At 47.7% G+C, this 26126-nt stretch overlaps 1 protein-coding gene across 3 annotated transcripts in view; it reads left to right on the forward strand.

The window, feature by feature from the left end:
• ARHGEF10 (Rho guanine nucleotide exchange factor 10) overlaps positions 1-26126 on the forward strand; it is a 143068-nt gene that overhangs the window by 62569 nt on the left and 54373 nt on the right. For all 3 annotated transcript variants that reach the window (XM_054497978.2, XM_054497977.2, XM_063668496.1), the window contains 7 exons: positions 687-793; positions 11752-11829; positions 12574-12753; positions 14517-14633; positions 16418-16510; positions 21500-21670; positions 23781-23926. In XM_054497978.2, the coding sequence (XP_054353953.1) occupies positions 687-793; positions 11752-11829; positions 12574-12753; positions 14517-14633; positions 16418-16510; positions 21500-21670; positions 23781-23926 (892 nt within the window). The remainder of the gene's footprint in view (positions 1-686; positions 794-11751; positions 11830-12573; positions 12754-14516; positions 14634-16417; positions 16511-21499; positions 21671-23780; positions 23927-26126) is intronic.

A 26126-nucleotide genomic window follows, 5' to 3' on the forward strand; every position in this document is an offset into this window, starting at 1 on the left:
CTCACCACCATGCCTGGCTAATTTTTAAATTTTTTGTAGAGATGGAGTCTGCTATGTTGCCCAGGCTGGTCTTGAGCTCCTGGGCTCAAGCGATTCTACCATCTCGGTCTCCCAAAGTGCTGGGATTAGGGGAGTGAGCCACCACGCCCGACTGTGAATTTAGTTTTTGTTTAAACTGTTTGAGTTTTGGAAAGTTGTGCTTCTTAAGGCATCCAGTGAGAGAGACACAAGAAATATACTAAGTGCCACCTCAGTTTTCAATGACTTTTGACTCACCTCAGTTTTCAATGACTGTTCTTAGCCATTCTTAGCTGTGTTTCCTTGTTTCTGATTGTGATATTTTATAGATTAAGAAACTAAAATATTTAATTTATGAAATATTCTAAAAGACTAAGATTCCAAAATATTGCCACTTTACTATCTAGCTATTCAAATGGCACCTCTCCCTTTTGAAGTTAAACTTTAAATACTGAAAATTTCAAATACAGACAAATACTGTATTACCCTCTGAAAAGAATATTTTATTGGATTTGTTAAAAATTCAACTTAATAATAGCTGGGTGTCAAGTAAGCATGGAAAATTGAAAGGTCTACACAAAATATTTATTTGATTGTTTTTACTGTACTATAGTGTTCTGAATATATTATTTCAATGTAAAACTCATGCATTTTGACTTTTTTTTAAGATCACAGATCTTCTCTTGAGGAAGAACAGAATCTGTTCATTGATGTTGACTGCAAGCACCCGGAAGCCATCTTGACCCCGATGCCCGAGGGTTTATCTCAGCAGCAGGTGAGATGAGCAGAGCTGACACTCAGGGGCTGTTGACCAGCAGAGCTGTGCTAGTTTTTAAATATTTGTATGTTTGATGCTGGCTGGTAAATATCTGCTGTCTCAAACTCTGCATCCACTCGGGCCCTCTACTGTAGGCTCCTGGCCCAGCACTTAGAGGCTTACTGCTGGGCTCAGCAAGGGTCTGGGGGGACCCTGGTCAGCAGCTGTGGCCTGGACTCAGGCCCTTCTGGTCCTTAAATATTTTGGACAGCACCCTTGAGTGTAACTGTGAGAAAGGGGAGGAACTTGCATTCTTCGTGGGAGTCAGTCACACAGTTTTTACTTTCACAGAGACAGAGTGTGGGTTTGTATGGTCAGTATGTGTATGTAGCTACCTGAGACTGAGATGAAAATGACAGATTTTCAGTAACTAATTAAATCTGAATATAATGCATTTCTTAGAAATCTGAAACTTGGTAGCAGAAGGGAAAAAATCAGTGGTTTTCATTGGATTGTCTTAGGGTAAAAGGAAGAGAAAACTTGAGGAACCAGAGTGACAGCACCGAGTTTGCAGGCCTTTAGCAGCAGGGGCTGATACTTTGGGATGATGGGAGTTGTTTCCCACATGGGCAGCGAGGTGCAAATCATGGACACCAGGATGGATAGGCAGACACATGTGTAATCCACGGATCTGGGGAGATCCCTGATACAGGTAGGCAGAGAGTGAGAGAGAGCATTGTCAGATTAAAGAAAAACAACACAGAAATGCTTAGTGACTGTGTTGAAAAGCATTTGAAAAAAGAGATGAAAAGGGATACCTGCGAGCTGTTCATAATCGGCCAGGCTGAAATAGGAAGCTTACATTTCACTGGAATTGAACAGCGATGACTGAAGTATTAGTTTTGTCAGCAGCATCACACGAGTGACGGGATGGAATATGTCAACAGAGCTTGGAGACAGTTGTTGAGCAGCTGTCACTCATGGGTGTGCATGCTCTGTGCAGGCCCCATGCCCGGTCCCTGGTGTGTTTCACTGCATTTCATCCTTGCAAATCCCCTTGCCGTCCTTGTATACTCTGTAAGGAAGCCTGGACTCGGAGGAGGTTGATCATCAGAACTGCGTCCTCCAGCTATGCGAGGAAGGGGTCATGTCTGATCTCAGTCTCTCCCATCACAGCCTGCTCCTAACCTGTCTATGCTCACTGGGGCCATGTGATCTGGGCTGCCACACGTCCAGGGGGATGGTTGACAACCTTTACCAGGAACAGAGGATCTAGTGCTTTCTCCTGTGCATGCTGTGCAGCTCACCGACCTCACTTCATGCTCAGGAGTTATAAAAGCGGTTCATGGCTGAACACCTTCTTGCCAGTCCTATGAGGCGCTGAATAGGATAACACACTGACCAGTCCTCTACTATCTGGGGCCCTCACTGCATGTGGGGTACCTGTTCTGGTGAGGACACACCATGTGAGAGGGACTTGGATCCTGCACTCTGAGAACTTAGTGTAGTGATGAAGCCGAAAACCAAAAATAGCAAAAGAAGGGAAAAGCACAGGGGAAATGCTTCCTAGCAGATGAGGGACTAAACAGGAATCATAACAGGAGTGTGAGTGACTCAGGACCAGAAGAGTCGGGAGACCTTGAGGACACATGGCCCAAGCCAAGACAGTGGCCTGAGCTGAAGACCAGTGGGCAGGGTGCGGGGGTGAGTGTGAAAGAGACGATGCCAGACCCTGAGTGGGGTGTGAAGGGTCTGTGAGGAGACACTGAGTGGGATGACGGGTACGTGAGGAAAACTGAGCTGGGTGAGGAGTCTGTGAGGAGACTGAGTGAGGTGAGGGGTCTGTGAGAAGTCCCTGAGCAGGTGAGGGTTGTGAGGAGACTGTGAGTGAGCTGAGAGTCTGTGAGGAGACACTGAGTGTGATGTGAGGGGTCTGTGAGGAGACAGTGAGTGGTGTGAGGGTTGCGAGGAGACACTGAGTGGGAAGAGGGTTTGTGAGGAGACACTAGGTGGGGTGAGGGTTTGTGAGGAGATACTGAGTGGGATGAGGGTTTGTGAAAAGACACTAGATGGGATGAGGGTTTTGAGGAGACACGGAGTGAGGTGAGGGTTTGTGAGGAGACAATGAGTACGGTGAGGGTTGTGATGAGACAGTGAGTGGAGTAAGGGTTGTGGGGAGATGCTGAGGAGAGGTGAAAGTTCTGAGGATACACTGAGTGGGGTGTGAGGGGTCTGTGGGGAGTCACCAAGTGCCGTGAGAGTTGCAAGAAAACACGGAGTGGGGTGCAGGTCGTCAGGAGACAGTGATTGGGGTGAAGGGTCCATGAGGAGACACTGAGTGGGGTGTGAGGGGTCTGTGATGAGACACTGTGAGTGGGGTGAGAGTTGTGAAGAGACAGTGAGTGGGGTGAGGTTTGTTAGGAGACACTGAGTGGGGGGAGGGTTGTGAGGAGATATTGAGTGGGATGAGGGTTTGTGAGGGGACTTTGAGTGGGGTGACGGTTATGAGGAGACACTATGGAGTGAGGGTGGGGAGGAAACATGGAGTCGGGTGGGGGGTTTGTGAGGAGACACTGAATGGGGTGAAGGGTCTGTTTGGAGACACTGAGTGTGGGGTGAGGGGTCTGTGAGGAGTCACGGAGTGCGGTGTGAGTTGTGAGAAAACACAGAGTGGGGTGAAGGTCGTGAGGAGACACTGAATGAGGTGAGGGTTGTGAGGAGACACTGAATGAGGTGAGGGTTGTGAGGAGACACTGAATGGGGTGAGGGTTGTGAGGAGACACTGAGTAGGGTGAGGGTTTGTGAGGAGACACTGAAAGGGGTGAGGGTTGTGAGGAGACACTGAGTAGGGTGAGGGTTTGTCAGGAGACACTGAGTGGGGTGAGTGTTGTGAGGAGACACTGAGTGGGGTAAGGGTTGTGAGGAGACACTGAGTGAGGTGTGAGGGGTCTGTGAGAAGAAACTGAGTGGGGTATGAGGGGTCTGTGAGGAGACACTGAGTGGGGTAAGGGTTGTTAGGAGACACGGAGTGGGGGTGAAGGTTCTGAGGAGCTACTGAGTGGAGTGTGCGTTGTGAGGAGACACTGAGTGGGGTGTGAGGGGTCTGTGAGGAGACACTGAGTGGGGTGAGGGTTGTGAGGAGACACTGGATGAGGTGTGAAAGGTCTGTGAGGAATCATTGAGTGGGGTGAGGGTTTATGAGGAGACACTGAATTGGGTGTGCATTGTGAAGAGACACTGAGTGGGGTGAGGGTTGTGAGGGGACACTGGGTGGGGTAAGGGTTGTGAGGAGATACTGAGTGGAGTGAGGGGTATGTGAGGAGACACTGAGTGATGTGAGGCATCTCTGAGGAAACACTGAGTGGGATGAGGAGTAGTGAGACACTGAGTAAAGTAAGGGGTCTGTGAGGAGACAAGTGTGGTGAGGGGTTTTGAGGAAACACTGAATGGGGTAAGGAGTCTGTGTGGAGACACTGAGTGGGGTGAGGGGTCTGTGAGGAGTCATGGAGTGCGGTGTGAGTTGTGAGAAAACACAGAGTGGAGTGAGGGTTGTGAGGAAACACTGAGTGGCGTGAGGGTATGTGAGGAGACACTGAATTGGGTGAGGTTTGTGAGGAGACACTGAGTGAGATGAGGGTTGTGAGGAGACACTGAGTTGGTTGAGGGTTCTGTGAGGAGACACTGAATGGGGTGAGGGGTATAAGGAGACACTGATTGGGGTGTGAGGGGTCTGTGAGGTGTCACTGAGTGCGTTGAGAGTTGTGAGGAGACATGGAGTGTGGTGAGGGTTCTGAGGAAACACTAAGTTGGGTGAGGGTTTGTGAGGAGACACTGAGTGGTGTGAGGGTTGTGAGGAGACACTGAGTGGGGTGAGGATTGTGAGCAGACACTGAGTGGGGTGAGGGGTCTGTGAGGAAACACTGAGTGCAGTGTGAGGGGTCTGTGAAGAGACACTGAGTGGGGTGAGAGTTGTGAGGAGACACTGAACGGGGTGTGAGGGGTCTGTGGAGGAGACTCTGAATAGGGTGTGAAGGGTCTGTGGGGATACACTCAGTGGGGTGAGGGTTTTGAAGAGACACTGAGTGGGGTGACAGTTGTGAGGAGACACTGAATGCGGTGTGGGAAGTCTGTGAGGAGACACTGAGTGGGGTGGGGGTTGTGAGGAGACACTGAGTGGGGTATGAGGGGTCTGTGAGGAGACACTGAATGGGGTAAGGGATCTGTGAGGAGACACTGAGTGGGGTGAGGTGTGTGAGGAGACACTGAGTGGGGGTGAAGTTTCTGAGGCGACACTGAGTGGGGTGTGAGTGGTTTGTGAGGAAAAACTTAGTGGGGTATGAGGGGCCTTTGAGGAGACACGAGGTGTGGAGAGGGTTGTGATGAGACACTCAATGGGGTAGGGTTTTGAGGAGACCCTGAGTGGAGTGAGTGTTTGTGAGGAGACACTGAATGGAGTGTGAGGGGTCTGTGAGGAGACTCTGAATGGGGTGTGAAGGGTCTGTGGGGATACACTGAGTGGGGTGACGGTTGTGAGGAGACACTGAGTGGGGTGAGGATTGTGAGCAGACACTAAGTGGGGTGTGGGGATTGTGAGGAAACAATGCAGTGTGAGGGGTCTGTGAGGAGACACTGAGTGGGGTGAGTGTTGTGAGGAAACAATGAGTGTGGTGTGAGGGTTGTGAAGAGACACTGAGTGGAGTGAGAGTTGTGAGGACACACTGAATGGGATGAGGTGTATGTGAGGAAACAATGAGTGTGGTGTGAGGGTTGTGAAGAGACACTGAGTGGAGTGAGAGTTGTGAGGACACACTGAGTGGGATGAGGTGTATGTGAGGAGACACTGAGTGGGGTGAGGAGTCTGTGAGGTGACTGAGTGGGTTGAGGGGTCTGAGGGGACACTGAGGGGGTGAAGGTTGGGAGGAGACACTAGGTGGGGTGAAGGTTGTGAGGAGACACTTAGTGGGGTGAGGGTTGTGAAGAGAAAATAGTTGGGGTGAAGGTTTGTGAGGAGACACTGCATGGGGTGAGCTTTGTTAGGGGGCAGTGAGGGTGAGAGTTGTGAGGAGACCCTGAGTGGAGTGAGGGTTTGTGAGGCGACACTGAGTGGGGTAAGGGTTGTGAGGAGACACTGAGAGGGGGTGAAGGTTCTGAGGAGAAACCGAGTGGCGTGAGGGTTGTGAGGAGACATTGAGTGGGGTGTGAGGGATCTGTGAAGCAACACTGAGTGGGGTGAGGGTTGTGAGGAGACACTGATGGGTTTGAAAGATCTGTGAGGAGACACAGATCTGAGTGGGGTGAAGTGTTTGAGGAGACACTGAGTGGGGTTCGAGTCTGTGAGGAGACTCTAAGTGGGGTGTGAGAGGTCTGTGAGGAGGCAGTGAATGAGGTGAGGGATTGTGAGGAGACGTTGAGTGGGGTGAGGGTTATGAGGAGACAATCAGGTGAGGCTTGTGAGGAAACACTGAGTGTGGAGGGCTGTGAGGAGACAGTGAGTGGGGTGAGGGTTGTGAAGAGACACTGAGTGGGGTGAGATTTGTGGGAGACAGTGTGGTGAGGGTTGTGAGGAGACAGTGGGGTGGGGGTTATTGAGGAGACATTGAGTGGGGTAAGGAGTCTGTGTGGAGACACTGAATGGGGTGAGGAGTCTGTGTGGAGACACTGAGTGGGGTGAGGGATCTGTGAGGAGACACTGAACGAGTTGAGGGTTGTGAGGAGACACTGAGTGGGGTGAGGGTTGTGAGGAGACACTGAATGGGGTAAGGGATCTGTGAGGAGACACTGAGTGGGGTCAGAGTTGTGAGGAAACACGGAGTGGGGTGAGAGTCGTGAGGAAACATGGAGTGGGGTGAGAGTCGTGAGGAAACACTGAGTGGGGTGAGGGTTTTTGAGGAGATAATGAGTGGGGTGAGTGTTTGGGAGGAGACACTGAGTGGGGGTGAAGGTTCTGAGGAGACACTAAGTGGGGTGTGAAGGGTTTGTGAGGAAAAACTTAGTGGGGTGTGAGGGGCCTTTGAGGAGACACGAGGTGCGATGAGGGTTGTGATGAGACACTGAGTGGGGTAGGGTTTTCAGGAGACTGAGTGGGGTGAGCATTTGTGAGGAGACACTGAATGGGGTGTGAGGGGTCTGTGAGGAGACTCAGAATGGGGTGTGGAGGGTCTGTAGGGATACACTGAGTGGGGTGAGGGTTGTGAGGAGACACTGAGTGGGGTGACGGTTGTGAGGAGACACTGAATGCGGTGTGAGGGGTCTGTGAGGAGACAGTGAGTGGGGTTAGGGTTGTGAGGAGACAATGATTGCGGTGTGAAGGGTGTGTGAGGAGACACTGAGTGGGGTGAGGGTTTTTGTTAAGACATTGAGTGGGGTGAGGGTTGTGAGGAGACACTGAGTGGGGTGAGGGTTGTGAGGAGATACTGAGTGGTGTGACTGTTGTGAGGAGACACTGAGTGGGGTGAGGGTTGTGAGGAGACACTGAGTAGGGTGAGAGTTGTGAGGAGACACTGAGTGGGGTGAGAGTTGTGAGGAGACACTGAGTGGGGTGAGGGCTGTGAGGAGACACTGAGTGGGGTGAGGGGTATGTAGGGAGACACTGAGTGCGGTGTGAGGGGTGTGTGAGGAGACGTTGAGTGTGGTGAGGGTTGTGAGGAGACACTGAGTCAGGTGAGGGGTCTGGGAGGAGACACTGAGTGGGATGAGTTTGTGAGGAGACACTGAGTGCATTGTGAGGTGTCTGTGAGGAGACACTGAGTTGGGTGAGGGCTGTGAGGAGACACTGAGTGGGGTGTGAGGTGTCTGTGAGGAGACACGGAGTGGGGTGAGGGTTGTGAGGAGACACTGAGGGGGTGAGGGTTGTGAAGAGACACTGAGTTGGGTGGAGTCTTTGAGGAGACACTGAGTGGGGTGCGGGGTCTGTGAGGAGACACTGAATTGGGTGAGGGGTCTGTGAGGAGACACTGAGTGGGGTGAGGGTTGTGAGGAGACACTGAGTGGGGTGAGGGCTTTTGAGGAGACGCTGAATGCTGTGTGAGGGCTCTGTGAGGAGACTTTGAGTGGGGTGTGAGGGATCTGTGAAGAGACCCTGAGTGGGGTGTGAGGGGTCTGTGAAGAGACACTGAGTGGGGTGTGAGGGGTCTGTGAAGAGACACTGAGTGGGGTGTGAGGGGTCTGTGAAGAGACACTTAGTGGGGTAAGGGTTGTTAGGAGACACTGAATGGGGTGAGGGTTGCGAGGAGACAATGAGTGTGGTGTGAGGGGTCTGTGAGGAGACACTGAGTGGGGTGAGTGTCTGTGAGGAGACACTGAATAGGGTGCGGGTTGTGAGGAGACACTGAGTGGGTTTAGGGTTTGTGAGGAGACACTGAGTGGGGTGAGGGTTGTGAGGAGACACTGAGGGGATGAGTGTCTGTGAGGAGACACTGAATGGGGTGCGGGTTGTGAGGAGACACTGAGTGGGGTGAGGGTTATGAAGAGACACTGAGTGCAGTGAGGGTTCTGAGGAGACACTGATGGGGTGAGGGTTGTGAGCAGATACTGAGTGGGGTGAGGAGTCTGTGAGGAGACACTGAGTGGGGTCATGGGTATGTAAGGAGACACTGAATTGGGTGAGGAGTCTGTAAGGAGACACTGAGTGAGGTAAGGGTTGTGAGGAGACACTGAGTGGGGTGAGGGTTGTGAGGAGACACTGAATGGGGTGAGGTTGTGAGGAGACAGTGAGTGGGGTGAGTGTTGTGAGGAGACACTGGGTGGGGTGAGGGTTGTGAGGAGATTCTGAGTGGGGCGAGACGGGTCTGTGAGGAGACACTGAGTTTGGCGAAGGTTATGAAGAGACACTGAGTGGGGTGATGGTTGTGAGGAGACACTGAGTAGGGTGATGGTTGTGAGGAGACACTAAGTGGGGTGTGAGGGGTCTGTGAGGAGACACTGAGTGGGGTGAGAGTTGTGAGTAGACAGTGAGTGGGGTGAGGGTCTGTGAGGGGACACTGAGTCAGGTGAGGGTAGTGAGGAGACTCTGAATTGGGTGTGAGGGGTCTGTGAGGAGACGATGACTGGGGTGAGAGTTGTGAGCAGACACTGGGGTTAGGGTTTGTTAGGAGACAGTGGGGTGTGAGGGGTCTGTGAGGAGACACTGAGTGGGTCACGGGGTCTGTGGGGTGTCACTGGGTAAGAGTCGAGGTTCTGTGAAGAGAGAGTGAGTAGTGATTAGTAGGGGTGTGTGCACATATCAGAGGAAAGATGGTTTGACCTTTTTGCCGTATGGCACTTTTCCAAGTGCCTGTCTGTTGGGTACTGATTTTGGTGGATTTGGTCAGCGAATTGGTGGTGACTGTTCATTGTTTTATGGTTTCTGTAAAGGGTTTAAGCTTCCCAAATTAGTCTCACAGACCTGGATGAAATTCTGTTTTTTGCTCTGATGATCTGTTACTTTTGTCTAGTAGTTAATTTCTGAAGTTCAGTTTTCCTTTTCTTTGAAGGGTGGATTTTAATGTCTATTTCCATCTTGCTTATCACACCAATAATGGTTCAGTGAAGTCCTGTATAGCAAGGTCTCTGTGTTGTGTTAGCACAGTGCTGTCAGTTTCAATTAGGTGATAGCTGGGATTAGGATTAGAAACTTAGCAGTATTTAGGATTTCTGCATTTTTTCATGCAGGTTTCTTTATTGTAGTCATGATTCACATCGATTTTGTTTTCCTCCTGCCAAATGTGTTGTCCCTGGGAGTTTTCTCTTGAGTGGTTAAATGGAAGGTATTGATGCTCTTTAATTCTTGTTCTCCTCTAGAATTGAATTAAGGGAAACATAACTCTAAAATGCTGTATATTAAACATTCTTTGCATGCCTAATTTGGGGGTGGAAAAAGGAAAATGTTCTTTTTGAAATAAAGAAGGGTTGTTCTTTACTTGGAAAGTACCCTTGATGCTGGAGGACAGAGGATCCTGTCCCATCCCCATTCCCGGTGAGGACATGAGGAAGGTCAGGCTGGGCCAGGCCCAGGCACCATCCACAGCTCTCCAGGCTCAGGCCTAGGAGCCTCTCTGATTGTCCTCCAGCCCTGGCTTTGTCCAGTTGCCCCGTGACCTTCATGCCGGGGATCCTCCCTGTGGGGGCTGCCTTCAGGATGGATTTCTCCTCTATGACTTTAGGTCAGGCTTCTCAGGAAGAGAGTGACACTCTTCCTGAGCACTGGAGGCTCCCTGTCCCACCCCTTAGTGTGCATACAATTCGATGTGTCAGATTGAACTGCCAAAAAGACTGACATCACATGCAGTAGCCATGAAACCCAGGAGATTGGTTTTGTTTTTGTATTTTAATATTATACCTATTCCAGATCTTTTGACCTGATACTATATTAGTATCATCTCAGGACTTTAAAAAATATACATACATAATATATATACACATATAAATTATATATATACATAATATAGGTACACATATCAATAATATATATAGTATAGTATATAACATATTATATATATTATATGTATATATACACAAATACATTTTTATGTTTGACCCCCACAGCTGTGACTCAGGAGCCTTGGGATAGTGTTTGGGAATCTGAATTTCAGAAGAAAGACTGGCCTGGGTTTGATGATGGGAGGGGGGCCTTTGGGTTCTAAGCTCTCGTTTGAAAGGGAAGCCTCTGTGCTCTGACGTTTCCTGTGAATCAGTCAGCAGCAGCAGCTGCAGCTTCCCAGCTTCTAGCTTTGTGCGTGTGTGTGTGCGTGCACGCACATGCGTGCGCACCCGTGTGTGTGTGTGTGTGTGTGTGTGTGTGTGTGTGTGTTTTTAATCCCAGCCACATCTGTATTTTTTTAATACATCAGTTTCTTCTTTGGGTATTTTAGAAGGGTTGATTTTTGTCTTTTGGGAATGGAATAATCCTTTCTCTAAAAAGAGTAATCTCTCCCTTGTTAATCAGGTTTTGTAAATCTTGGTTGCCCTGCAATCTTTTTAACCAGAGAAATTTCCTTTGTGAAAAATGCTTTTTGCCCGCTAGGTGGCAATGCAGTCCGTTCAAATAGCATAATCCAGGGCTGCAGGTAGCCTGATACTACACTGGTGTATCCGTGTGTGTGCATGTGTGTGTGTGGTGTGTTTCTGTGCATGCACGTATGTGTTATCTTGCATGTATATGGGGTGGCGTGCCCCGGGCATGTGTTCATATGCGTGGGTGTGCATGCTGGTTTAGGAGCAACTCCATTGCCCTATTTTGCTCTGTTTTCCATGAATTGGCAAGTTGAAAGTACAATGATCACTAGCTGGACTGTGTTTAGAATGAGGAAAATGCCGGGCGTCCTCATTGGCCTTTCACAAGATCTTACAGCCACAAGTCGATTGTGTGTGCTTCAGTGATGAAAAGCAAGATAGAAAATAACGTCAGGTTTTGATTGCAAACATGTCAGATTGTAGAGATTTTTTTTTTTGCACCTCTAAGTGACATGAATAATTTACTGTCCACATTCTTGGCCTGATAGGTAGATCTTTGGATGGTTGAAAGATCTTTGCAGAAAAAAAAAGATTCCTCCACATTCCACAAACTTTGTTTTCTTAGAACTTTGGAATAAGGATTTTAGATAAGTGTTGCTAATAACATTCATTGATCAAGACTGGAACTATTTTTTATCCTGAATTCATAGGAAGTATCATCTACCTGAATGTTGGATACATAAAATACAATCAGTTAATTCAGTATATTATCGTTGCATAAGTGAAGGAATTTCTTTTCAGTGCTGTAATTTTTTTTGTCCCAATGGTAGTTATAGTTCATAGTTTGAGGTTTAAGACATTATATAATTGTATTAATGGGGCAAAGTATGTTTTGTACCTGTAATGTTATTTAATTAGGCTACCCTTATGCACTGTTTTCTAAAAATAGAAAAGTTATTTATCAGCAAGCCTCAGCGTAGAAGTAAAATGTGTCTGTATGTATTATAAAGCAGTTTTCTATCATTGTACTTTCAAATTTCCAACAGGTTGTAAGAAGATATATACTGGGTTCAGTTGTCGACAGTGAAAAGAACTACGTAGATGCTCTTAAGAGGATTTTGGAGGTACTTAAATGTCATGTTACATAATACATACATTTTTATTATTCTTTCTTATGTATATACATTTTGATACATAAATGCAAAGCATATATGTTTATGAAACATAACATGCAAATTTGCAAAATTCTCAAAAGGATCTAAGTATTGTGTCTGTATATTGACATCAAAAGTCATGATTTATTTTGAAATAAATATAATTTATGTAAGTGAATATTTACATTCATTTATCTGAGCTTTAAAAATGTCTGGGCCGGGCTGGGTGGCTCACCCCTGTAATCCTAGCACTTTGGGAGGCTGAGGCAGGTGGATTGCCTGAGCTCAGGAGTTCGAGACCAGCCTGGGCAACACAGTGAAACCCCATCTCTACTAAAATACAAAATATTAGCAGGGTGTGGTGGTGTGCGCCTATGGTCCGAGCTACTCGGGAGGCTGAGGCAGGAGAATTGCTTGAACCCGGGAGGCAGAGGTTGCAGTGAGCTGAGATCATGCCATTGTACTCTAGCACGGGTGACAGACTGAGACTGTCTCAAAAAAAAAGAAAGAAAAATGTCTGAAGCAGCCGCGCCCCCATGGAACATGCCTATTATCCAGTTACTTGGGAGGCTGAGGTGGGAGGATGGCTTGAGCCCAGGAGTTTGAGGCTGTGGTGAGCCATGATCGCACCACTGCACTCCACCCTGGACAACAAAACGAGACCCAGGCTCTGAAAAAGAAAAGTCTGAACTGTCTTTGCTCATTTTGTCTTAGCAATATGAGAAGCCGCTGTCTGAGATGGAGCCAAAGGTTCTGAGTGAGAGGAAGCTGAAGACGGTGTTCTACCGAGTCAAAGAGATCCTACAGTGCCACTCGCTGTTTCAGATCGCGCTGGCCAGCCGCGTTTCCGAGTGGGACTCTGTGGAAATGATAGGTGATGTCTTCGTGGCTTCGGTAATTAAGTCGGGACACCTGGATGTCCACGGGGCTCTCCATGCACCTGTCCTGTCTTCCCTTCTTAGGCTGATGTTTTGCCCCTGAGCTCCTGCAAGCTGACTAGTGTGCAGTTCTATCCAAAGACCAGGCTGAAGTTGCAATGCCCTGGCCAAGCGTGTGCACTAGGGAAATGATAAATGGATCTTTACCAGGGAGGCCAAGGCTTTAGAAAGGCAGACGCTCCAGACAAAAGCTATATCTGAGGACATTTAAAAATATGCACTTTATCGAGTCTTGGATGCCCCATTAGATGATTTGCTGAAGCTTTTTGTTTTTGAACAAGGATGCCGTGTGTTTGGCAATGTTGTAAAATTGCCATTTTTAAGCCCTCACACAGGTTCTCTTCCTGATCTAGGTGTCACTTTCTCGGTGCAGAATTATCTGTGCCTGGGAAAAATAGAAAACACATGATGGGAAAATTCCTAGATGTTTTCTCAAACTTTTGCCCTTGGCTGTAGCTTCTGTTGTGTAGATAACAGGCTTTTGGCCCTATGCTGTGACACAGGAATATGATGTTACAACAGCTTGCATTAACTCTTCCTGGCAGGAGAAAGGGTTAGCTGCCTGGAAACCACTGGTGGTTTCTGCATGGGCAATTTTGAGTCATTTTATCCTCACTCCGTGTATGAATCATACTTAGTGTATATTGGTTGGATTCTACCTAGATGTAAAGGATTATGAGTGAAACAGATTGGTTTCTATAATTATTTAAGACTATGATGCTATCAAAGGTATATAAGCTTGCAAGTTTAAAAAAAAGCGTTCCTCTTGTTAAGTGAATGTTATAATAATAATACGTGAAATGTTTTCCTATATAGTTTGTATATGTACTTGATGAGGTCTATAAATGCTTTGAATAAACATGGAAACAAAATTCTTACAAAGATATTTGCATAATACTGTTTATGGATCGTTAAAAAAAGAGAAATATTGGATATTTATTTTGTTATTGGATTTTTTTTCTGGCTGTTTTATATATTAGGTTCAACCTTATCACTGTTCTTTAAATACCTACATTCCCAACATTTTTAAAAATGCAAACAGATTTTTTTAAGAAATAGAATTTTGATGAAAGCATTCCTGCTGTCAATGCCAGTCACACCAGAGCTCTGCCATCCATCCTAAAGGATTTACGGTTTCTTAGAACAACTTAGAGTGATTTTTCTCTCTTTGAATATTGACAGCAAGGGCAAATGTTTCTGCCTCTTAACAGAAAACCTTTGTGCTTTTAGGAAAACGAACATGTGTGGGGCATTGTATGTTACGCTAGAGAAGCAGGATCAGCCCCGGCCCCCAGCCCCCATTTCCAGGGTGTGGTTGAGGCCTGTTTCTCAGGATATTGGGCCCACCATGGAATGAGTTGCATGACTTTCTTGCCTGGAGGTTGAACCCACCAAGTGAGACTTGGCAGGAACTTAAAATCACCATCCTTATTTGTCTGTAGTCAGGACATTCTTAACTGAAACCCAAATTACCATGGTTTTGAACAAGGATGTCAGAAAGTGCTCTGGGGTCAAACAATAAGATCAAACCAGCAACTTAACTCCTAACAAGCTTGCTTAAAGAAAAAAACTCACACAGTCATAATAAAGTTTATCTTATGAAAACATCACAGTGACTGAAAGAGTATTTTGAGGGCGAGTTTCAAATCTTCTGTTTTATGTTGGAAAAGGGATATCTGGACTCTGTGATTTCTCTCTGAATTTCCTCCTGTGTTTCAGTTTTCTAAGTCCATGGTGCTGGATGCATACAGTGAATATGTGAACAATTTCAGCACAGCTGTGGCAGTCCTCAAGAAAACATGTGCCACAAAGCCCACTTTTCTTGAATTTTTAAAGGTAAGCACATTTTTTTTTCATTTGGGTTTTAACACCATCTGATAACAAGTTACATGTCAAACCTTGGCTCTGACTGCAGTTATTCATTATTAAGATTTCGGTACCAATAATGCCCTAGGTATTGGATTAATGCTAGAAATGAAGATGAATTTTAGGTCCTAATGTAGCTTTTTGAAAACAATTTTATTTGCACATCCTTAAAAGTGTATCAGCAGATAGACAGAAAGAAAGTTAAAATCAGATCCCCAAAAAAGAAGTCAAGATCGGCCCAAAGTTACCTTTTCCTCACTGTCCTTCGGTATGGTATTAGGAATCAAATAAACTAAACATCTCAATTCCAGGCCTCTTTGGGATCGGGATAGGCACCGGCCTGGAGAGTCAGAGCCTGGAACGGGCCCTACCTGAGGAGGACGCAGGCTGTGTTCCTCCCAATGCTGAGGACAGCACTGATGGCCTTCCTCAGTGGTCTCTGACCTGGCAGTGATGGGGAGCACGTCCCCTGATGGGTGTGGGTTAGCGTTATTTAATCAGCAGGCAGGCAGGGCTTCCCCAGTCGTGGGATGCGTGTCCGAGGCTGTGTTCTGACAGTTCGCTGCACAATGAACCAGGCTGAAACCCCCTTCAAAGACATCCGCGGAACTGAGTCTCCTTTGTGGAGCTCCTCATTTGCATGATAAACCCCGGGGACAAAATGTGTTCTTGTTACTTGGACTGTTTCTTGGAAACTGCTGCTACCTGGAGCGAGTGAACACAGGGCAAGTATTCTTGCCCACAGCAACGTGTCATTGAAGCTGGAATATTTTCCCTCTGCCTTATCCAGCACGGCGGCTCTTGCTCCTCCTGGAGCACAGTCTGTGGCCCATGGAGGTTTGCTAAGGGATCAGATTGCAGTTCCCACTCTGGACAGTTGTGGGCTCTGTCCTAAGGCATCGGATCGCAGTTCCCCCTCTGGACAGTTGTGGGCTCTGTCCTAAGGGATCGGATCACAGTTCCCACTGTGGATAGTTGTGGCCTCTGTCCTTTGGCTAGGGAACCATCTCTTTCTCTTGGGGAAAGAAAACATGGACTCACCTAAGAGCTCACTCCCTCTGGGGATTTTGTTGTAGTCCCATTAAGGATGTCAGCCGTGGCCGTGACCGCAGTGCCCACTCCTCAGCTCGGCGGCTGCCACGTGGCCTTGGGAGATAGACTCTCTCGTCCCATTTCATAGCTCCAGGACCTGAGCCGCAAAGAGTCAGGTGCCCTGTGAGCTGAGAGGCCGGGGCACAGCCAGGTCTGTGCTGTCGGCCCTCTTCACCGCACAGCCCCCTCAGCAGAGGGAACTGGAGACTCCCCCCAGGTCAACATTGCCCAACAGCCTTGGTAGCAAATGGCCCCACTGCACATCCCCGATGTGCTCAGGGAGAGGAGCCCTCAGCCTCCAGGACGTCCTTCTGCCCATGGCACCAGAAGAGGTTGCCAGCCTTTTCTGGGGACCCACTGTGGCCAGAACACAGACACCCAAAGACAGCCCCTGGAATCTGCCCAGTCCCCTGGCCTGGGGAATTCACCCCCGGAGCTGAGGCCAACATGTGAGGCCCAGCCCCTGCAGCAAAGCGGAAGCCCCTAGAGCAGGTGTTGAAAGTAGGTGGAAGGTATTTGGCCAAGTTTCTTCTTGTAGCTGAAGACAAGGTGCAGGCTTTTGACTTTCCCGAGTGTTCAGTGTGGTGGGGAGGAGGCAGCCCCAGGGGCAGGGAGGGCATGGCAGCCCTGTGGGGAGGTGACCCCGGTGCCTTCCTCCACAGCAGGAACAGGAGGCCAGCCCCGATCGAACCACGCTCTACAGCCTGATGATGAAGCCCATCCAGAGGTTCCCACAGTTCATCCTCCTGCTCCAGGTAAGTGCTTCACGGAGACCTCCTCAGGCTAGTCCTCTGGCTCGCCCATGACTCATTTGAAAATGGCGTCTGTTCCTCCACTTTGGAGTGGCTGCCCCTCGGGCCTCCCCATCTCCTCTCTAGGCAGTTACAGGAGGTGGGGGGTAGAGGCAGGTGGAGACCTGCGGAGAGTCACCCTACGCCCGGGGCAGCTGTAGGGCCCAGTGCCTGCGAGGCCGGCCTTGGCGGACAGAGGGGATGGGCTGTGGGGAGGGGTGTTCGTGGCCCCTGGCCTGCCTCATGCGCTGTCTTGCGGGGCCCCAGCACTGGGGGGCCGCAGGGCTTGGTTATCAGTGGCCCACAGGTCACGGCTCCCTTCTCCAGTGTGTCTGTGTCTGGTCTAGAATCACATGAAAAATGATTCTCGCCTCTGTGCCCAGAGGGGATGGACAGGCTTGGAAAGCTAAGAATAGATTTAAACAAAACATACCCATCACTGATTTAACAGCAAATCACCGAGGACAGGGAGATGCTACGATGGTGAAGACACTTTCCACTGGACCCTCATTTCTCTAAACTAAGGATTCTCAATTGGATACCTGTGGCTGTGAACAGTAGGCCTGTTCTGAGTGCTGATATGACATCTCACAGTGGACGGCCTCTAGGTCACGTGCTGACATGACGTCTCACAGCGGACGGCCTCTAGGTCACTTGCTGACATGACATCTCACAGCGGACGGCCTCTAGGTCATGTGCTGACATGACGTCTCACAGCGGACGGTCTCTAGGTCACGTCTGATGCAGTGTGTGGTTGCCTGCTCATTTTCCGACCTTCCCACATACCCTGGAGCCCAGGTGACCCTGTAAGCTGCGGGGCTCAGCACCCATTTATTTAAATGAATGCCATGCCTCCAGGGAGGCTATTTCAAAGGAGAGTCCATGCTGGTTTCTGCCTGTGTTGATTTTTCAATGATTGCGCAGCTTGCTTTTTCTAATTAAATCAGAGGACTTTGCTTGGCCTGCCTGCTTATTAGAGCCGATTGAAGATGAACTGGTGGAATCATGGCCAGAAATGAACTGGCGCCTGGGAAATAGTGTGAAGTCCCCTTCCACTGAGGCTTTTATTTTTATTTTTGACCAACCAAATCCATGGCACATTCTTTTGAAATAAAGGTAGTCATCAAAGTACGAAAAAGGATACACACTAAAATATGGGATACACACACTGACATGGGCTCTTTCGTGTGTATACGAAAAAGGATACACACACTGACATGGGCTCTTTCCATGGTCAGGTTGATGGGTCATGTTAATTTTATCCTCTCGCTTATATTTTTAACAATGTACAGTTTGCCTGTATTACAGCATTAATAACAAAAGCTGTTTTTTCCCTAGATCAAAATATTCAAAGTGTGTTTTATTTCTTTAGCTGACAAATATATACTGAGTTCTAATACATGTGAGACGCTGTTGGTTTCCGGCAAGCAGCCACAGACGTGATGGATGAGCTTCCTTGTGTGAGGGAGTCTGGCGCTTGGGAGGAAGGGGGTCAGGCTGCCTGTTAGACATTAGTTATTCAGCCACAGCTGGGAGAGTGTCACCAGGCTGTGAACCATACAGGCGGGTGAACCGGCCCACACACCCTGTGTAGCCTCCTAAACCATACGGGTGAACCAGCCCACATGCCCTGTGTTTAGCGATGTGCCAGTGAGTCCCTGGGTCGTTCTTGGTCGCCAGGGACAACAGCAAGCACTGACTGTGTTGTGAGGTCACGCACGTTGTTGGCTTTCTATGATGTATCAGAATACTTTTTAAAATTTTTTTAATTTATTAAATTTGGATATAATTTTCAAACGAGCTTGTTAGGTTTTGGTTAAATGTAAATAAGTAACTACAAGTATGTAAGTAACTACTTTTGCCTAGGTATTTTCCAAAATACATTCTTTTAGACAGAAGGGGTGGGTGGGGCTGCTGGAAAGGGAACAGGAGAGAGAACTGCAGGGAAAAGCCTCCACTGAGATTTTGAGGAGCCCGAGCAGCTTCCACGTTTCCATCCACCTTCAGCCGCCCTAGGGAGGTCGTTGCCCCTTTTTTATGCGCTAGGAAACTGAGTTATGCTCTAGGAAACTGAGGTTTAGGGAAGCTGATGATTCTCCCAAGGTGACATAGCCCGATAGATGTGCTGGGATTCTAACACAGTTGTCCAGCCACAAATCTAGTACACTGTCCACACCCCAAAAGAATGCCAGCCAGGACTTTGGGAAAAGCAGCGGATGGAACACTGCAGACATGCACTGTCGGATGGGCACGGCCTGCCCATTACACACTGTGCCATTTACAAATCTGTTTTTGTAAGAATTTTGTACGCTCTTTTCTTTTTTGAAAACATACTTCTAAATACTTAAGTTCTCTGAGGAAGAACATTCTTGAACTCAAAATTCCAGTTATGTAATAAACTCAGGAACTTGGGTGTCAAAAGACTTGCATTTAGAAAGATTCAGTGTGCTCTTCCAGATCGTCACCGGCAGACTTATGTAGGTCAGTTTGCACACAGCTGTCCCCGTCCTCCTCCCTCCTTGCCTCCAGAGACCCTCCTTAGAATTTCCCACACAGGGTCTGTTGCCCCTGAAGGAGAAAATGGTCTTTGCCTTGATCTGACAAAACAAACTGCAGATCCTAGATGTGCTGAGCAGTTTCCCTCAGGGACACTTTTTGCCCACATTTGATGAAACGCTGGCGCATCCTAGAGTGTTCTCGGAGGGGAGCAGGGTGGGTCCACGTACTTCGGAAGAAGCACAGTTGGAAACAAGGCGGTGTCTGTGTCTGGAGTCATTATGTGGATGTGCCTGAGGGGCTCTACCTCAGGTATGGGTGCTCAGGGCACCTGGGATTGGGCGAGGAGATGGGCTGCAGAGAGTCAGCAGGTACAAGCACATACCCTCCCTCCTGCCTTCTGCCGTGGTCCGTGTGCTGAGTGTAGGTGGATGGGGAGACAGTGTGGAGAGGCCTGGACACCCTCTGTCCTCTTCCTCCCAGTGACTCTCCTGGTCTCTGCTCTCCGGTCTTGCCTGCATTTTTCCTGGTTAGTGCTCCCAGACCTTCTTTCTAAGACAGGTGCTGTGAAGCCACAGCTGTCCCCTGGCTCAGGCAGTGAAGCCAGCTTACCCTGGCTATGCTGGTACTGTCCGTTTCTCCCATGGATCCAGAAACATCCATTGGCCCTGTGACATTTGTCTTACTTTATCCCAGCTACCTATTTCTCTCCGTTGTTGTGCAAAGATAAGTAACAATTTCTGGTAACAACAGCAGTGAGAAACTTCACTTTTCTCCTTTCCTGGGCCTCCTTGGGTGGCTGCCAGCCCGGTGGATGCCCCTGGCTGTGCTCAGTGGCCCCACGGCATGTTGGACTCCACCCTGTGCTGGCTGCTGTCTCCATCGCACGCCGAGTCCCCAGTGCCACCACCAGTGTGTGGTTTTGGTGCAGAACTAGTATTAAGATTGTTCTTTTTTGCCTTGATAGAATTCGTTGTGACTCATAGGAAAACAAATGTATAGAATAGTTTATGTTCATTACAAACTGGAAACATTTGATCATTTATGCAGTGTCCTTTCCAGATTTTAAAAAAAGGTTTAAAAAGATAAGCACACTGTTGAATTCCATGACTGCTAATATTCCTATAAACATGTAAAAGTTGGTAGGCAAGATGCAGAACCACATTTTTTTTTTTTCACTCTAAGTTCTGGGATATGTGTGCAGAATGTGCAGGTTTGTTTCACAGGTATACATGTGCCATGGTGGGTTGCTGCACCTAGCAACCTGTCATCTAGGTTTTAAGCCCCACGTGCATTAGGTATTTGTCTTAATGCTCTCCCTCCCCTCAGCCCCACCCCGCGACAGGCCCCGGTGTGTGATGCTCCCCTCCCTGTGTCCGTGTGATCTCATTGCAGAACCACATTTAATTCTCAGAAAGAGCGATTCAAGTTCACGTTTGCCCCTTCAGCAAACGTCAGTGTGTCGAATGTGAACGAAAGCTGGGAAACAAAAGGCCCTGCATAAAACCAAGGTGACAAAAGTGTCCTTTTGTTATTGCCTGTTAACGTTTATCCTGTGATTGGCAGCAGTGCGTCATTTTTTGCTGGCGGTTGTTGTTGATTTGTGCCACATACCCTCACTTTGACCTCCTCGTGCTTGTCTGAAACCTTAACTGGGAGAAGAGGTAGCTCAACTCCCTTTTTTTAAAGACTACTTTTTAAGAGAAATTGTAGGGTCGCAGCAAAATTGAGTGGAAAGTACAGAGATTTCCCATCTACCCCTCCCCCAACATGCACAGCCCCCCTCCCCCCACATCTCCACCAGAGTGCATTTGTGACAACCAGGAGCCTGCGTGGCCACGCAGCCATTGCCCAGTGGCCACAGTTGCAGGAGGGTGTACCCTTGTGCTGTGCATTCGGTGCGTTTGGATGAACATTTAGTGACATGTACCCACCATGATAGTGTGATGCATCTTTGCCGCCCTAAAATCAGTTCCTTTGTCAGTGTGAGAGAGACTCAATCCTGCTGTGTGAGTTGACACCATGGGTGCAGTATTCGGCACCACAGAACTCCTGCACATTGGAAACTGGGAGACTGGTGTTTTGAAGAAAGTAGCTGGACCCATCTGTGCGTGGGTTCATCTGTCTGACTCAACTTGAGAAGGACAATCTATCATCATCATCAGCATCGTTCCAAGTGCACAGTATTTCTGAGATTGTGATATGTTCATATTTAGCGTTTCCTTTATTGTGCAGTGCTATTTTTTCAATTTTGTTTTTGCAAAGGAAGCTGTTCATATGTTCAGCCAAGTCGTGACTCACTCAGCTCATCATCCCTTACCAAGAACTGACTTTATTTTTCCCCGGGATGATGGATGCCACTGCCTCCTTTCCATTGTCAGCTGGTGGGTGACACGACTGTTGTTGCACTGGGAGTGTGCACATGGTAACCGCCCACCTCTCCCCTGTTGCTTGTAGGACATGCTGAAGAACACCTCCAAAGGCCACCCCGACAGGCTGCCTCTTCAGATGGCCCTGACAGAGCTCGAAACACTAGCAGAGAAGTTAAATGAAAGAAAGAGAGATGCTGATCAACGCTGTGAAGTTAAGCAAATAGCCAAAGCCATAAACGAAAGATACCTGAACAAGGTTGAGAGGTTTTCTTCAACTCTATTCCAAAATTATTTTTGCTTTGTGCTAATAAGGTGTCGTTGTCCAGCAATACTAATCTTTTGGATCGTTTGGAGTAATTCCCTTAGCCCAGAGTTCTTAACCGGGGTGGATGGAGGCCTTCGGGAGAGTCTCACCAACGTGGAAATTGTATGTAAAACCTTAACAGCCTGTCTGCATTTTCTTAGGAAAGAGATTCATACATTCATTAGACCCTCAAATAGATCCAGGACCTCCCAAAGGGTTAAGAGCAACTCCTTTAGCTTAATTTTCCTTTCAAAATAACTGTATTTAATTTCAGATAGTAATAGTTAAAGCTGAAAATATTTACAGGCTAGGCACAGTGGCTCACACCTGTAAGCCCAGCACTTTGGGAGGCTGAGGTGGGAAGATCGCTGGAGCCCAGGAGTTCGAGACCAGCCTGGGCATGATAGTGAGACCTCATATCTAAAAAAAGAAAAAAAAATTAGCTGGGCACAGTGGCATGCACCTGTATAGTCCGAGCTACGTGGGAGGCTGAGGCCAGAGGATTGCTTGAGCATGGGAGGTCCAGGCTGTGGTGAGCTGTTATTGAGCTGCTGCTCTCTAGCCTGGGTGATGGAGCAAAAGCCTATTTCAAAAAAAAAAAAAAAAAATCACAAACATTTTTTTTCTTCACCTATGCATGGGCTAAGCTGCATTGGCCATGAAAAGAGATGCAGGACCCAGAGGGCGGCAGTTCACTTGCCAGGCTAAATTTCAGCTTGATGCTTACATAACCATAACTACTTGTCTGCAGCAGTACTCTGATTTTATGTGGGCTTTCCCGTATTCATTGAAGGCCCTGGCTCACAGGGAGATGGTAATTTGTATGAACTGTGTTAAGTTATTGCATCTAATATTCATTATTGCTAAAAATCATTGTTTGTTTTGTCATTAGGAGTAGTTTCTTACATTACAATGACATTCAGTAATTTAACTGTGTGAACTTTATGGTAATACACTTTAAGCCACATATTTTCCCCAGTTCTCCAAGTGTTTTATGTAGGAACGTTTATAAGCAGCAAATTGTATTCAGTTATATTCTTGACATGGTTGATGTTATTTAAAATCATGCTCCCTGTGGCACTTGAACCTCTGAATCCACATGGGGCACGGAGCAAGCCCAGAGGCCCGGGAAGAGGGGATGATGCTTCACACTGAATGTCACCCACACGCCTCATCGTTCCCATGCACTTGGCAAGGACAGTCAGGGAGGCGGGTGTCTCGCTGGTTGCTCAGAGCTGGGCAGCAGCGTAGATTTAGAATCAAACGACAGCACAGACCACCAGGGCTGAGGACTCTGTTTTTCTTGTGGGCTGAGTTTTTATAAGTATTGGCCGGGTGCGGTGGCTCATGCCTGTGATCCCAGCCCTTTGGGAGGCCGAGCTGGGTGGATCACTTGAGGTCAGGAGTTCCAGACCAGCCTGACCAACATATCGAAACCCCGTCTCTACTAAAAATACAAAGAGAAACAAATTAGCCGGGTGTAGTGGCGCACACCTGTGGTCCCAGCTACTCGAGAGGCGGAGGCACGAGAATCAATTGAACCCAGGAGGTGGAGGTTGCAGTGAGTTGAGATTGTGCCGCTACACTCCAGCCTGGGTAACAGAGCGAGGCTTGGTTTCAGAACAAACAAACAAAAAAGGTAGGATGACTTCTACATCGCATACCATTGTCTTGGTTCACACAAAGCGTCTTTCTGAAGAACTGATGGTTTTGGTTTGGCTCAGTGAAGTAAAATATGGCCTACCTTAAGAAGTTAAGATAGTCATTTAACTATGCTTAATTAGGTTTACTTGGGGAAAAGTAAAATTAAAAAACAATTCCTTCCATTCCTCACCGTTCCTGGTTAATGTAGTGTTTAAATCACGGGAGGGCCAACTGTGCGGTGAAAGTCTGTGAGGAAGGAGGCGGATGTTCAGCGCAGTCACGGTGAACATAGGAACGATTTCCGTAAAGCGCTCAGTTTGGAAAAGTCACCCTCAGACTCCATACCAGACTTTTCCTTGTCTTTTTCTTTTCCGGGTAAACTCAACTGTGGTCCCTGCGCTGTGTTTTGAATGTCCAGCTTCTCAGCAGTGGAAGCCGATACCTCATTCGATCAGATGATATGATAGAAACCGTTTACAACGACAGAGGAGAGATTGTTAAAACCAAAGAACGCCGAGTCTTCATGTTAAATGATGTGTTAATGTGTGCCACCGTCAGCTCACGGTAAGTGCATTTAATTCTCTATAGTAGTCCTATCATCATCACGTTACCTTTGCCTAAGGGCACATGAATGACTTTGTTAATTCTGTCACTCAGACTGAACTGGTTTTTTGTGCCAAAGCTCAGTCCTGTGACTAAGGGAACCCTTATAATAGGCAAGCTTAAATAGATTCAGTGCAAGTCACCAAGTCACTGTTAGTAGAAGTTAAGTACGTAGAGGCTTATATACTCTTTAAACAGGGCTGATGGTGGAACTAGAAACTAAATTGAATTTCTTCATAACCCTCCTAAATCAAGAGTTCTTTTTCTTATGGTTTAAATTCTCTCTTTACCTGCTTCTCTATAAATATATTTTTGATAAATGTTTAAATATAATAAAGTTGGGTATATTCATATTTATTGTAAACCAAGAAAATGAGTTATTTTCACTTAAAATAGTTTTATATCAGAATCGTTCTCCAACACATGGAATATTGTAGTTAGATGAGGATATGTGGGAAACTAAAAGGTCTTCAAATATAGGTAGATGATAAGGGAATTGATGTAAAATTAACTATAATACTCCTGGTGCTGTAGAAAATAATGCAAGCGAACGTGGTGCCGATTCATCATGTCTTGCGAGAGTCAAGTGTTGAATCTTCTGGAGTTTTGAGAGCCAGTTGCTAAACATTTGGTAGCTTGAAGTCATCCACACGGGAGCATTTACACCATGGAATTTGCCCAACACGATGTGTTAGGAGCCTGTCCTTCCAGTGAGAGCCAGCTGTTAAACGTTTGCCAGCACACCACTCAACATGCCCTATTTTTCATGCCCGTCACCCCCATTTTCCAGCGGCCGGATATATCTGCCTGCCCTCCTCATCTTGCCTTAGAGACCCAGGCAGCGAGGGTGTACAGGTTAACACTCAGGAGTCGGACTCCTTAGCGTGAACTCCAGCTCCACCTTCTCTGAACTCTGAAAATTACCCGCTCTGACTATGCCTCGGACTCCTCATCCGTACAATAGGGTTGATCATAAAAATAATGAGGCCAGCGGTACGCTCTCGTGGGGCTCTTCAGCGATCAAGGTGAGGACGTTCATTAAGCTGCCTCAGGGCACCTGGCACACGGCACTGCCCGCGAGGGACAGGTTTTCATTGTTGCTTTTCATCGTCCTCACTTACTTTGTGGCAGCTACAAAATAAGTCCAAAAAATATACGAGTCTTTAATGATACTCCTCCTTGTAAGAGAAAGAACGCTGTTCATTTGACTCATACCCCATGGCTCGGCCGTCACTGTGGATGCCTGGCGACAGCCGCAGGCCACCTGCCTTCTGTGTGCAGAAGCGAAGCCCACTGCACCCTGCGTTGGAGAGGAGCTGACGGACTGGGGCCATGGAATGTTGCAGCTGGAGAACTCCAGGTGTGGGCTGCTCTAGAGGATGCTTAGAATTGCAAGGATGCAGAGTAAGGTGTCTCCACCCCTGTTTCCCTGGTGTTATGAGGTGCTTCCCACAGTGTGGAGACTAATGGTGTTTATCACTTAACAGTATGGCTTCCAAGTTTAACTGTCCCAGAACCCCCCTCTCCACGTAACACCTGGAAAGTTAGTTTTCAGTGAAGTGGCCCCAGTGTGGCTGAATCCACCCAGCTCCTCACCTGCAAGTTGGCCCACACAATGTGTCAAGTTGGGGACATTAATGCTTGTCCCACCTGCCCTGGGAGACAAGATCATAGAAGTGAAATGACCTTGTAAACAGTAAAGTCCTAAGCAAATATAATGGTCCTTGTTGAGTCTTTTCCGCATTCATAATTGATGTTTGTCTGACGCTGACCGCTGCGCCAGAACCCCCCAGGCTGCTGTTGGGGAGCGCCAGGACACACTTGGCTCTTGGGCAGTTTTAAGTAGGTTTAAAATTCTCACGCTGACAGACGTGGTGTACTTTAAAGATGAATTAAAATGGATACTTTAGAAGTAACTCAGCTGTGCTTACTGCTAGACGATTCCTTAAAATAATGCCCCTGCCTTTCCCATGATGCCAGGGCTTGAATTTCTTTTTTTGCGAAGTGCAGTGGTGAGTCGCAATTCATTTCCCATGGACATGTTGTCAGTGTGAGATTTTCAGCGACACTGCCCGAAGGTGATGAGATGAGAATGCATTTTGGTTCAAATAGCTCCCAAGTACCCTTTGGTCAGCCCTGTGAACATTAAGATTCTAAACCT

The sequence above is a fragment of the Pongo pygmaeus genome, chromosome 7 (assembly GCF_028885625.2).
Source record: "Pongo pygmaeus isolate AG05252 chromosome 7, NHGRI_mPonPyg2-v2.0_pri, whole genome shotgun sequence".
Lineage (NCBI taxonomy): Eukaryota > Metazoa > Chordata > Mammalia > Primates > Hominidae > Pongo > Pongo pygmaeus.